This window comes from Oryx dammah, unplaced genomic scaffold (assembly GCF_014754425.2).
Source record: "Oryx dammah isolate SB20612 unplaced genomic scaffold, SCBI_Odam_1.1 HiC_scaffold_29, whole genome shotgun sequence".
In the NCBI taxonomy this organism is placed as follows: domain Eukaryota; kingdom Metazoa; phylum Chordata; class Mammalia; order Artiodactyla; family Bovidae; genus Oryx; species Oryx dammah.
Genome location: NW_024070213.1, coordinates 8166439 through 8179167, shown reverse-complemented (window position 1 = coordinate 8179167; position 12729 = coordinate 8166439). Strand labels below are relative to the sequence as shown.

The following is a 12729-nucleotide window of genomic DNA, read 5'->3' as shown; positions in this document are numbered from 1 at the left end:
TTGCGCCACACGTCTGAAAGGATGGAGATGAACTGGGAACGTGCTTCCTTTCGACTGGCAGGGCCATCTGAACAAGCCCTTCCAGCATTAAAGGCACAGCACTTGTCCTGTCACATCAGTTCTGCACGTTCACCCAGAAAACATGGGCCGCTTCAAATCTCACTTGCTATTTCCCTGCCGTATAACTGGTGGGGGCTTCCCAGGTGGCTCAGTGGTAAGGAACCTGCCTATAGTGCAGGAGACGTGGGTTCGATCCCTGGGTCGGGAAGAATCCCCCTGGAGGAGGAGGGCTTGGCAACCTACTCCAGTATTCTTGCCTGGAGAATCCCATGGACAGAGGAGCCTGGCGGGCTACAGTCCATGGGGTCACAAAGAGCTGGACATGACTGAAGTGACTGAGCGTGCACGCCCTGTGTAACTGGTGCTGACATTCTGCACCCAACTTTGCTGTGGGCAGGTGACAGGTGAACAGATTCAAAACTTGCAACAGGGTAGTTCTTCCACAGCAAGCCAGAAGTGAGCCCCAAAAGTTTTCTCTTAAAACTATATTAGAGCATTTATTCCTTCTGTATCTTTATAATATGGATTTGAAAACACACAACATGGTAGGATAATCATGACTGAGATAAAGGAGGCCATCAATCTTAAGGGAAATCAACCCTGGATACTCATTGGAAGGACTGACGCTGAAGCTTAAGTACTTGGTCACCTGATGCAAATACCCAACTCACTGGAAAAGTCCCTGATGTGGGAAAGATTGAGGGCAGAAGGAGAAGAGGGTGTTAGAGGATGAGATGGCTGGATGGCGTCACTGATGCAATAGACATGGAGCTGGGCAAACTTTGGGAAATGCAAAGAGTCAGACACGACTGAGCGACTGAACTGAACTGAACTGAGGGGCAGGTAGGCCCCTCATGGCGTGCTGCAGTCCCTGGGGTCACAAAGAGTAGGACACAACTGGGCGACTGAACAACACCAGCAAAATTCTTTTCTGCAGAAGAACGAGATCCATAAAATTAAATTTCATGTAGCATACGAGGTGTGAAAGCTACAACTCTATCAGGTAAAATTGTTGGAAGAGTTAAAATTCTCAAGATCAGAAAAGCCAGTCTATTAAAATCCAGTAGCCCATCTATCTACTGTAGGATTTTCCCATGCCCCATCCCCCCAGGTTTACTTAGTAAAGACATCACAGAAGTAAATCTGTAAGCAACTCTAAGGGCGGTCAGGTTGTTAGGAGAACTGCAACTCTATTTCCTGAAGCTTCTGTGGCCAGGTTTGCAAGTGGAGCGTTTCATTACTGCAGGTTTTACGCAGAATTTTACAAAACAAACCTGCATTAAGTTAAAGCAGAACTGAAATCAATGCCTTCTGGCCACTTCAGGAATGATTTCTCTCTGTTTTCCCCATCACAGAAACCTCCTTTTAATTTAGAAGTTTGGCTCTTCAACATACAACATGGATCAGAGGGGACAGTGCAGCTCCAAAACTAAAATGGAAGTAGAATGCAAAGTAACCAACTGATTGCCCAGTGACCACACACCGCACCTTCTAGCATGATTCTGAGTGATGCAGAGGGTGCCACGCCTTTTAGCAGAATGCTTATTTTTAAATTATCCCGGATACCAGCTTATAGCTTCCTTCCTCCTGCACTTTCAAATCATCCCAGTATTAATAACACCCTTCCCTAAGAAGTCTCCTTTTAGTTGTTTCAGAAAAGTGCATTCGACGTGTTTGACACACTGTGTGATACACAAGCAAGACCCCTCTGTCTCCGGCTCTTCTGCCTCTCTGGGGCATGAAAGCAACCAGAACTACAGCAACAGCTGGGGATCATTAAACCGACAGAAATAGCTTCGGAGACTCCACTGGTGAGTGACTGGGGGGAGGAGAGGCTCAGTATCAGATTAAAACAAATCAAAAGGGCAACAGGAAAAGGGCGGGGGGAGGGGGTAAGGTGAAGCCCAAGTTGTGTATCACACCCGAATTTCCTTTACACAGTCCAAGGGATGCACCAAAGCAAAATAAAGGGACGGGTGACTGCAGCCTCACTTGAGCCCCACCTATTCTCGATGGAAGGTTTAGTCAAACCTAAAAATGCGGGTCAATGACGACAGGCTCGGGGAGGGCTAGGGGGAGCTGCGGCATCACAAAGGCTAACCTGGGTCACCCCCAGTCTGGAGGAATCACTAGAGGATGTGAGGCAGTTCTGGGGCTGTGCAGACAATGAAAATCAACTCCATGATGGAGCAGGGGCAAGGGAATGAGTGTATGTGCCAACCCCTAGGCAGACTCGAAGACCAAACCAAGTCCCAGGGCGTCCCCTCAACCGGGGAGGACCAGACACTGGATGAAACGCAGGCCCTCAGGCTGTCCACTTCCAGAGCAGAGCCACGCCTCCAACGCTAGCTTTGGAGCCTGGCAGGCCTCCGAAGGTCGGTGCAGGAATGTGCCATCTGCCTGGCCCTGTGCCCGAGTGTGCTCAGCACATATCTGAATGCCCCAGAAGAGCTTTCATTAGGTGGCCCCACAGGAGTGGGCTTGCATATCCTGATCTATACCTCAAATTCTGGTTAGTCCCGGGATCCTGGGGTAGCCTCTCCAGCCCCCCACTTGCTAGACTGTCGCTTTATATCACTAAGGCCGCTCTCACCAAGGCATGCTCTTTATAACTAATCTTACAGGACTGCCGTTTCAGACAGCTTCCCCCACCTGCAAGCCTGAACAGGAAGTGATTCGATTGCAGATATTAGGACTGCAACTCTCTTTGGCAAGAGTGTTTAGTAACTGTGAGATTGCGTGAACTTCAGCTGAACATTTTATTTGATGCAGCTAATTAATGATTTACTGGAGAAGGCTCCAGGCTGATGGCTGTTCTCAGCAAAAAGCAACCACTACCCTATCCTCCTTCAAGAATCAACTGCTCCTTTTCTAACCCATACACCTTGTAAGAACATATCCTAATACATATTTCCAAAACCTGGTTTTCTATAATGAGTTTAAAAAAAAAAAACACTCAGAATAGTTGACTCATTCTGAATATTTTAAGTATTAAGAAGGGTAGAAGATACACAAAGATAAATCCATTGCAGAGGAGACTGAGAAAGAATCTAAACTATATGTATACATAGTTTACACACACATACATCACATATAGTTAATTTTAAGGCTTGTGGTTGCTACTGTTTAGTTGCTAAGTCCTGTCTGACTCTTGTGACCCCATGGATTGGAGCCTGCCAGGCTCCTCTATTCATGGGATTTCCCAGACAAGAATACCAGAATGGGTTGCTATTTTTTTTCTCCAGGAGATCTTCCTCAGCCAGGGATTGAACTCATGTCTCCTGCATTGGCAGGTGGATTCTTTACAGCTGAGCCACCCGGGAAGCCCAATTTTAAAGCTGCATAACATCAAAAGACAGGATATATTTTAACCAAACTACTGTGACAATAATCACTTCTCAGTGTGTGCATTCTAGGTGGGAGTAATTGCATCAATCTCTCTCTCAGCCACCTTTAACAGAGTAAATGCTTTACATAAAATGTAAAAAATTAATGTCATAAATATAATCAACACTTACTATGTACATGTCTTGGTAAAAGGTAGGAATTAAGAAGGAAAATAACCCAATATGTTTATATAATACTTTACAAAGCTACTTTCACACATACAATCTTATCAGTTGGGAGAGCCAATATACTCAGTATACAATGAAAGAAACTGGTCTGCCAAGCTTAGAGTCATTTAGCCAAGCTCCTCACTGGCAAGATCAAACCAAGGACTTCAGGTTCTTGACTACTGGCTCAGGGTCGAGCTCTAGCTGTCTACCATAAAAAGGCTTCTGCCCTCAAGGAAGTAATCTCTGACACCTAATGCCTTGGCCAGTTGTTTCTTAGATGTACTACGTTTCTTTCCAGTAAGAATCTCACCAGTCTCCTGTTCCAGCATCATTGTTGCTGTTGTTTAGTCATGAAGTCACATCCGACTCTTTTGTGACCCCATGGACGATAGCCCACCAGGCTCCTCAGTTCATGGGATTTTCCAGGCAAGAGTACTGGAGTGGGTTGCCATTTCCTTCTCCAGGGGATCTTCCCGACATCATATTTTGAATCTAATTCAAGACAATTATGTGAAAAGGTTATTAATATCACTGACAATTAAAAGATGTGAGTTCTTTCTGAAGGCTATAATTATTAATAGGAGACTGAATAAAACTGAATTAGGACAGAGTGCTCAAAATCTATCACTTAGGGACAAACACTGCATTTTGCTTATGGGCATGATACTGCCCTCTAGTGCACAATAACCTTAACAGACTCAGCTAACGCATATCAACCACCTTCTATGAATAAATACTGGGCTTCCCAGGTGGCTTAGTGGTATAGAGTCTGCCTGCCGATGCAGGAGATACAGGTCCGATGAAGATCTCTGGAGTATAAAATGGCAACCCACTCCAGTATTCATTCTTGCCTGGAAAATTCCATGGACAGAGAAGCCTGGTGTGCCACAGTTCATGGGGTCTCAATGAATTAGACACAACTGAACACAAATACACACGTGTATAAATGCACTTTGCTAAGCATTTTGGAGGGGAAAAAGGAGAATAGGCTAAGTCTATCACACATGTACAATCACAGCAACCATATAAGGCCCCCAAGGCGGGGAGGTCTTAAATGTGGTTTAAAGCCAGAAAAACATACAGTCAATTGCTTAGGACAGTTGTCTAAAACTACCATTCTGATCCTACTTATGAAAAGAACTCTGTATTTCTATTTCCTATATACTCCTGCATTTAAAGATGTTCTTAATGATCAGACTGGGCATCTAAAACACCACAGTCCCCTGGAATATAAAAAGTCAGCACAGCAGCACAAAGTCTTAAGTCCTGAGTCATATTGTCTCTGCCTCTCAGTCTTCCCACTAATGTTGTCATGGTGTTCCCTCAACATTAGTCCAGAACACATCCAGATATTCAAAGAGAAATCAACTGCTTCTCAACCAGTGTTTTAAAGTATTTTCTTTGCAAACCGGGCACCAATCAACACTCATGTCCTCTTCAATGAACTCATTCATTGTGATGCCACATGCTCTACTCATCCTGTCAAATGTTCGTAAAGTCCCAAAGAAATCTCAAATATTCAGAAGTTATATCCAAGTTTTTAGAGAAGCAGAATTTATGTGACCAATACTAGAGATTGTATTTAAATTCTGATAATGGATAATAGAAGATTTCCAAGCTAGGAGAGGGTAAATGTTAATAATTCTTTTCCATCCCCATTTGATAGATTTGGATCAAGTCTGTATCTTTCTATTTTTCATAACCAAGAAACCCTCTGAAAGATTTTTTTTCAGCAGTTTCAGTATTTTTTTTCCCCCCAGAACTCTAAGAGATGGTCTCAAGGAAAACTCCTTATGGGTGTTCCCTTATAAATAGCTTTCTGGTATCTTCCATAGACTTGGATATGATTCTAATTCTGCAATTACTAAAAAGACTGTAAACCTAGTTCAAACTGTTCACCCTAACCAACTAACATGCAATATAAATAAAAACCTTTCAAGTGTTATTTTAAATTATGGTGTCTTAGTGTTACAAGCTCTTAGAGGTTATCTATCTGCTTTCAGTACTTAACAGAAAAATTGAAGTCATCATCAACAGCTCCTATTGATTAGTATAGTACGCATGGCCAGTGTATGTTTTACTAATAAAAACACTGTTTGATCTACATACATGGGAAGAATCCCACCTTACTAAAGAAAAGACTTTTCTTCCTTCTTCCATAATCCCAATTTGATACGAGTGGAAGGAAAGGAGTAATAAAGTGAAACATCCTAAACACTGTCCCATCAGGCCATGAAATACACCCTACAGGGCCTGCTCAGTTGTCTATCTGCTAAGTGCTCAATAAGCTTCAATAAAAACCATCCAAAGAATAAACCATCCACAGTCAAAGTGTGCATGGCTATAGAGAAACAGGGAGGGATGAAAAAGACGGCAGTACACAGAGAAGAAGACGAAAAATACATGCAAATCCCCAAGGGACAAATATGCCAACCTTCCCGTAAACTGTGATAAGGCGCCAGGCACATGGCTGAGCGGCTCTCCTTCCCCGGCTTCAGGACAATCCATGGGAGCGGCAAGATCCTGCAGGTGGGCTGATAGATCCTGGCCCTCTCCTCCAGCACACTGAGGGAGAGGTGAGACTCCAAAGGCCAGTGTTGCAACAAACTCATCCTCCTGCCCTCGCTCTTTAGAGAGTCCATTTATTATGTGCAGTAGATCTGATTGGCATGGCTCTTTTAGTTAAAGTGGGTACTTCATTTCTGCAGCCCTCGGGGCTGCAAGAACAGCCAGATCCCAAGTTTACTTAGGGAGTGTGGCATTAAAGGCAGTGACAGCAGAAGGTCAGAATCAGTAAGTCTCCTGGAAAACATTTCTTCCTGTCAGCACTGGGCCTCGACACAGACACCTCCCTCCTCTGCCCAAATGCCAAAAAGCAGCACTGGGATGATTTCGACGTGTAGAGCTGGAAGACAGGAGGGTTCCCTGAGAGAAAATGCTCGTAGCAACCAACCAACCTCATTCACCCAAAATAGTAAACAGTTGGTTTCTCTGCTCAGAACCAAAACGCTTCTGCCAGACAAGCAGCATCACATGACCGAGTGCTCTCTTCTCCGCCTCCCTCCTTTCTTGTGCAAAGTCGGCACCAAAGTGGATAAGGAGCTATGATACTTATTTTATTTCACTTGACATTTGCTTTTAAAATGTTTATAGATGAAAGATATCAAATTGGGAGGAAAGGAAGATACTAAGAGAAAAACTTAGAAAGAATTTACTTTGAAACAAGCCATATCACAACGCTAACAAGGGAACCACAAACAACGGTTAGCTAGTAAAGGTGCCCAATGAATGAATGAAATGGGTGAACAGACACATTTCTTAGCAAAGTATTTTGCTGATAAAAATCTCCAAAAAAAGATACAGCTTGAGACATACTTGACTTGCTCATTTAGAAAGAAAATAAAGCCTCTTAAGAAGCTGACTGATGTCAGAGACAGCGCATTGCAACAACAGTGGCAGCCCCGAATCTGAGATCCATAGGTAAGAGCCACACTCTTTCCTCGTCGGCCTCAATTTCTCTCACCATTCGATTTTGCTCTTTAGATGTCACAGTCCCATCATGCAAGTCACTGAGGAGGCAACTGGGGCGACTGTACTAACAGAGCGAGCTGAAAAACCTACCCAGCTCATTATAGCAGCAGCTGCCACCATGATACTCCCTGGCATGTCCACCTGAAGCAGGTGGTGGTGAAAGGCTGGAGGCACAGCTGGTGCCCCATGTAGCACCATATTCCTCTCCTCACAAGGTTCATAAGCACTTGAAAGCTGTGCAAGGCGTACAGGGTAGAGACACAGAAGCAAAAACCTCCATGCAGAGCACTTTGTTTCAACAGGAAAACAGGTGAAGTCTAAGAATCATTTAATAATCTACAGCATCACCATCACGTGCACAGCCTCCACTCCAGGGACCAACTGGAGGGCTCTGAGTAGACTCACTCATCCTCATCCACCCCCTTGCATGGCAGGATGATCAATAAACATTTGTAAAATGGAAAGGAAAGAAAATGGGAAATGAAAAAGAAAAAATATCAGAAATCCTTAATTTAAGCAACAACTTTTCCCAACAAGACTATGCGAAGATAATTATTTGGCTAATGAAAAAGTGAAAGTGTTAAGTTGCTCAATCATGTCTGACTCTTTGCAACCCCATGGACGGTAGCCCGCATCAGAATACAAATACTACTGATGAAATAATTTGCTGGCTAGGATGGGGAGCAACTGGGACTCTCAGACACTGGGTAGAATGCAAAATGATAATGTCACTTTGGAAAGTTAAACTTATACAACCCAGTAATCTCATTCCTGAGTATTTAAACAAAGGGAAATGAAGACACATGACCACATAAACTGTACATGAATATTCAGAGCAGTTTTATTTTATTGCCAAAAACTAGGGGGAAAAAATCCAAATGTCCTTTAACTTGTGAACAGAATAAAAATTGTGGTATATCCATACAATGAAATATTATTCAGTGATTTTTTTAAAAATCCCTGAACTACTAGTATAGACGGCAGTATACATGAACCTGAAAAGCACTATGCTAAGGGAGATAAGACAAACACAAAGGGCCACACATTAAATGACCACACATTCGTATGAAATTCAAGAAAAGGCAAAACTGTAAGGGCAGAAATAAGATCAGTGGTTGCCAGAAGTTGGGAGTATTTTTGATGGAAATAGTCTATCTCTTGGTTGTGGTTGTTGCTTGCCTTTTACCAAGATGTACTAAACTGTACTCCTAGAAAGGATGCCCATTACTGTATATACACTGATCTCAGTTAAAAAAAAAAAGATTATGAAATAATATGCATAGAGGCAGAATGGAATCATAGTTAAGAATATAAGCTCTAGAGCTAGACTGCTTGGGTTTAAATCTTATCTCTCTCTACCACTTTCCAGCTGTATGACATTGAGATAACATCTATACACCTTCATTTCCTCATCTGGAAAATGGGGATAACAGTATTCATCCCATAGGAGTGCTATCATAGATGATGAAATACCTACAAAGCACTTATGATAGTGCCTGTTCTAAACACGAGATTCGACAAATGCAAGCTGCTGTCGTTGCACAGTTACAGAACACACAGATAAACATGTCTGGAGGGTGGCTGTTTTTATTTGCTACTTTTCCCTTTTGTTTATCTGTATCTTCTAAATTTTCCACATTAAACAACTACTGCCTTTATAAAAAGCAAAAAAATCCAAAGAAATAAAGGACACTGGGCTAGAACTCGGGAGCTCTGTTTTTCAGCTGTGCAGCTAATTATTAATTACTTAGTTGTAGGACTGCAGGGCATCATCCTCATCTCTAAACGGGAGGGGCTAGAGCTGAGAGGCTCCATCTCTAAAATGGAATGGTTCTATAAGATGTATGGTGCAACTGTGCAAGCTACACCGTTTGGTTTTCATTCTATATTTACTATCTGCCTACCAGGAGCCAGGTACCATGGCACAGACATAAAAACATTCTATTAACTCCCCTCATGGAGCTTACAATACAGGCTGTTCAAAGAAACAGACAGACGTGTACCCAGTTCTACAATCATCAGCACAACAAGTGCTCTGACAGGAACATAAAGAAGGGAACTAATTAGGCTGGAAGGACTCAGAGAAGACATGCAAGCCAAGACCTGAATGTTTTGCTTTGTTTTGTTTTTAAAGTCAAACCAAAAAGATGGAGAAAGGAACTGCAATCAAAGAGAGAGGAATGTACAAAAGCAAAGATGTCACAATAATTTCTAGGGCAATGGAGGAGAGAGAGAAGGAAAGGGCAATCTAACAGCAGTGTGAAATAAAGAGAATCAAGACTAGCAGCGGGGAGGCTGGTTAGGAGGAGGGAAATGAGAGGTCAGGCTCTTGATAATCTCCAAAAATCATACAGAACTGTAAATGTTTTATTCTTATTCAAATATCTTTATGTGCCATGAATAAACCTGATAAATATTAGTCTAAGATGTACTTTACTATACTTACAAATAGAGCATATAGTTGCAAAAATTTTACAAAAATGTCCGTTCACTTCCATTTTCCACGGTTAATTGTACACACTTGTTCTTTCAGTAAATATTTATTGAGTGTGTGTTATGCACATGCTAGGTGCTGGGGAAGAAGGGGAGACACAGAGAGTGAGCAAATGAACCACCAAAGCAGGCCAGAGAACCAGGCTGCTTTTTCTTCTGTCCGAGATCTACTGAGATTCTCTACCCTCTGAAGCATGATAGCGGCAATGTGACAGGAGGCTGAGCTTTACACTTGGAACCAGACAGATCTTTGTTCAAACTCTGGCTTTTACCACCTACCACCAGTCTGGCTTTGAGTAAGTCACTTAACGTCTCTGAGCTTCCATTCCTCCTGAAAATGGGGATTACATCGCCAAATTCATGTGGTTTTAGGGTGAATTTAGTGAGACAATCAATCAACAATCAGTATGCCACAGGTACAGAAAATGTTCCGCAAATGGTTCTTTTCACTGTTGTTCAACTTCAGTCTTCCACTTTTAGGGCAGCCCACGATCTCCCATTAAATAGACAAAATTATTCTGAGCAGAAAATAGGGAGAACAAGGTATAAAAATCTGTTTAACTAAATTCACATTTTAGTGAATTCACAACTGTTTTCTTATAAAGATGTTGTGCTTGGAACTGATGTTCCTTTAGGATTTCTCAAACTGTTGATATCTGCCTACATTACATGACCGAGTAAATTAAATGAAAGCTATCACCCAAAAAAGGGAGCCAGTCACAACCTCCCCTGGGATCCCTTCGTTTGGACTCTGACTAACACTGAGTCATGCAAAGACCAGAGACAACGAAGAGCACGGATAAGCAGTCGGCATGCTGCTGGGGAGCGGCTGACCGGGGCTGCGGGCACCACTTTCTGAAACAGAAAGGCCGAGACAGAAGAGTTTTCTAACTGGATGTGGCTTTGAGCAATGACGCCTTGACAGAAAGAGGCACACATGCTTCTCGAGGAAAAAAATAGGAGGCTGCAACCTTCCTACAATCACATACTCAAAAATGTTTTAACCATCTTTTTAAAATGTTTAGTTTTTACAAATGACTTTGTACAACACAAAAAGAAACTGTCTTCCCTTGGGACCCCAGACTGTAAAGGCCAAAAGGATTTTATTTAAACCCTCGTCCTTAAATTTCCCTCTACAGTGAAACCAGGCAGTGATACTTCAGCCCAAACAGAAGAATTTCAAGTACCATTTACATTTTTTTTTAAACTGAAGTAAAAGTCTACATTTATAAACAGAAAGAGTACCGCACTTTTATGCCTCTTTCTCTCTTTAGGGGTTTACAGTCCTTCTTTATACAGACAGTGCTCTGGAGGTAACTGTCACCCTTCCAGGGAACCCCAGGATCTTTCTGCCCACCTCATGCTACAGAGGACCCCCTTTCTGCAGCTAGTTTCCTCCAGGCCCCTCCTGTCATTAGGGCACAGGGAAGGTAGCAGCTAGAGAAGCTTTGGAACCACTGACAACCCCACTGTGTTCCGTTTCAGCTTCAAGGTCTCCAGGTTGCGCTGTGTATCAGCAAGACGAGCCTAAAGAAACCACAAAGGCAGGTTCTTCCCTTTAGGTAGTGGAGTGCTGAGCCAATGAGGCAAGGAATCCAAGAGTCTGTGCTAGCCTATCACATACCACCATCTGCTCTTCCTCAGCAGCCCAGATGCCACCAGCCAAACAAGCTGCCCGTATTATAAACTGGCGTGCACAGTTCCAGGGAAAAACCTATTAGCCGATGTCAAACTACATTTCTGCTGGCTCCCTCTCATTACTTCATTGTCTTTGATTCTTATCGTATGTCTTTGATTCTTCATATTTTTCAAAGTCAAAAGCTGCTAGAACTCCTCCAGCACAAGGTTACCTCCCTTTACTTTTCTCCACTGAAGCAAGAGTATACTGCATGTTAATTCTGCTGCAATTCCAGACATTTTCCCTAGAATTCAGGGTGCTCGGTGGCCACTCACTCCCCAGGGCGACACGTTTTCTGTCACAGACGTCAATTCTCTAGTCCATACAGACACAGACAAGACCCAATCTGAGGACAGTACACGCAGGGCAGCCACTGAACGACATGGTGTCTGTAACGTGCCAGCTGGAAGGAGCTTTAGCCCTTTAAGGTCCCGAGTTTATTTATTTATTTATTGGCATCCCCTGTAACATGCAGGATCTTAGTCCCCTGACTAGGGATCAAACTCATGCCCCCTGCATTGTGAGCTCAGAGTCTACACCAGTGGATCGCCAGGAAGAACTCTAAGATAGTGAGTTTATTGAACTCCTTATGCTCAGAGAGTCAATTCCAATTTGCAATGCTTCATAATTTTAAAAAGACGAGAGTCCATCAAACATCTTAACCTGAGACTGATATTATTCAATGACCAAAAAAAATTTATCAAGACTCTACTGCAAAGAAAGTATCAACACTTCCTAGGACATTTAAAAAGAAATAAACTCAGGCTGCAGAGATCCACGATTCAGTTAAATTTAGATAAGAACAATTAATAAAATGATGGAATTCCAGTTGAGCTATTTCGAATCCTAAATGATGATGCTGTTAAAGTGCTGCACTCAATATGCCAGCAAATTTGGAAAACTCAGCAGTGGCCACAGGACTGGAAAAGGTCAATTTTCCTTCCAATCCCAAAGAAGAGCGATGCCAAAGAATGCTCAAACTACCACACAATTGCACTCACCTCACACGCTAAGAGAATAATGTTCAAAATTCTCCAAGCCAGGCTTCAACAGTACCTAAACCAAGAACTTCCAGATGTTCAAGCTGGATTTAGAAAAGGCAGAGGAACCAGAGATCAAATTGCCAATATCTTGTTGGATCACAGAAAAAGCAAGCGAATTCCAGAAAAACATCTACTTCTGCTTTATTAATTACACCAAAGCCTTTGACTATGTGGATCACAACAAACTGTGAAAAATTCTTAAAGAGATGGGAAAACCAGACCATCTTACTTGCCTCCTGAGAAATCTGTATGCAGGTCAAGAAGCAACAATTAGAACTGGACATGGAACAACAGACTGGTTCCAAATCGGGAAAGGAATACGTGAAGGTTGTATATTGCCACCCTGCTTCTTTAACTTATATGCAGA

The 12729-nt window shown here is 42.6% G+C and overlaps 1 protein-coding gene across 4 annotated transcripts in view; it reads right to left on the bottom strand.

Annotated features, from left to right (window-relative positions):
• Positions 1-12729, bottom strand: part of MRTFA (myocardin related transcription factor A) — a 203289-nt gene that overhangs the window by 56905 nt on the left and 133655 nt on the right. Inside the window, exon 1 of one of the 4 annotated variants that reach the window (XM_040233241.1) lies at positions 6052-6756. The exons of the other annotated variants lie outside the window; for them this stretch is intronic. Coding sequence (XP_040089175.1) covers positions 6052-6259 — 208 coding nt within the window. The 5' untranslated portion in view covers positions 6260-6756. Of the gene's footprint in view, positions 1-6051; positions 6757-12729 lie in introns of those variants that run through there. 4 annotated transcript variants of the gene reach the window in all.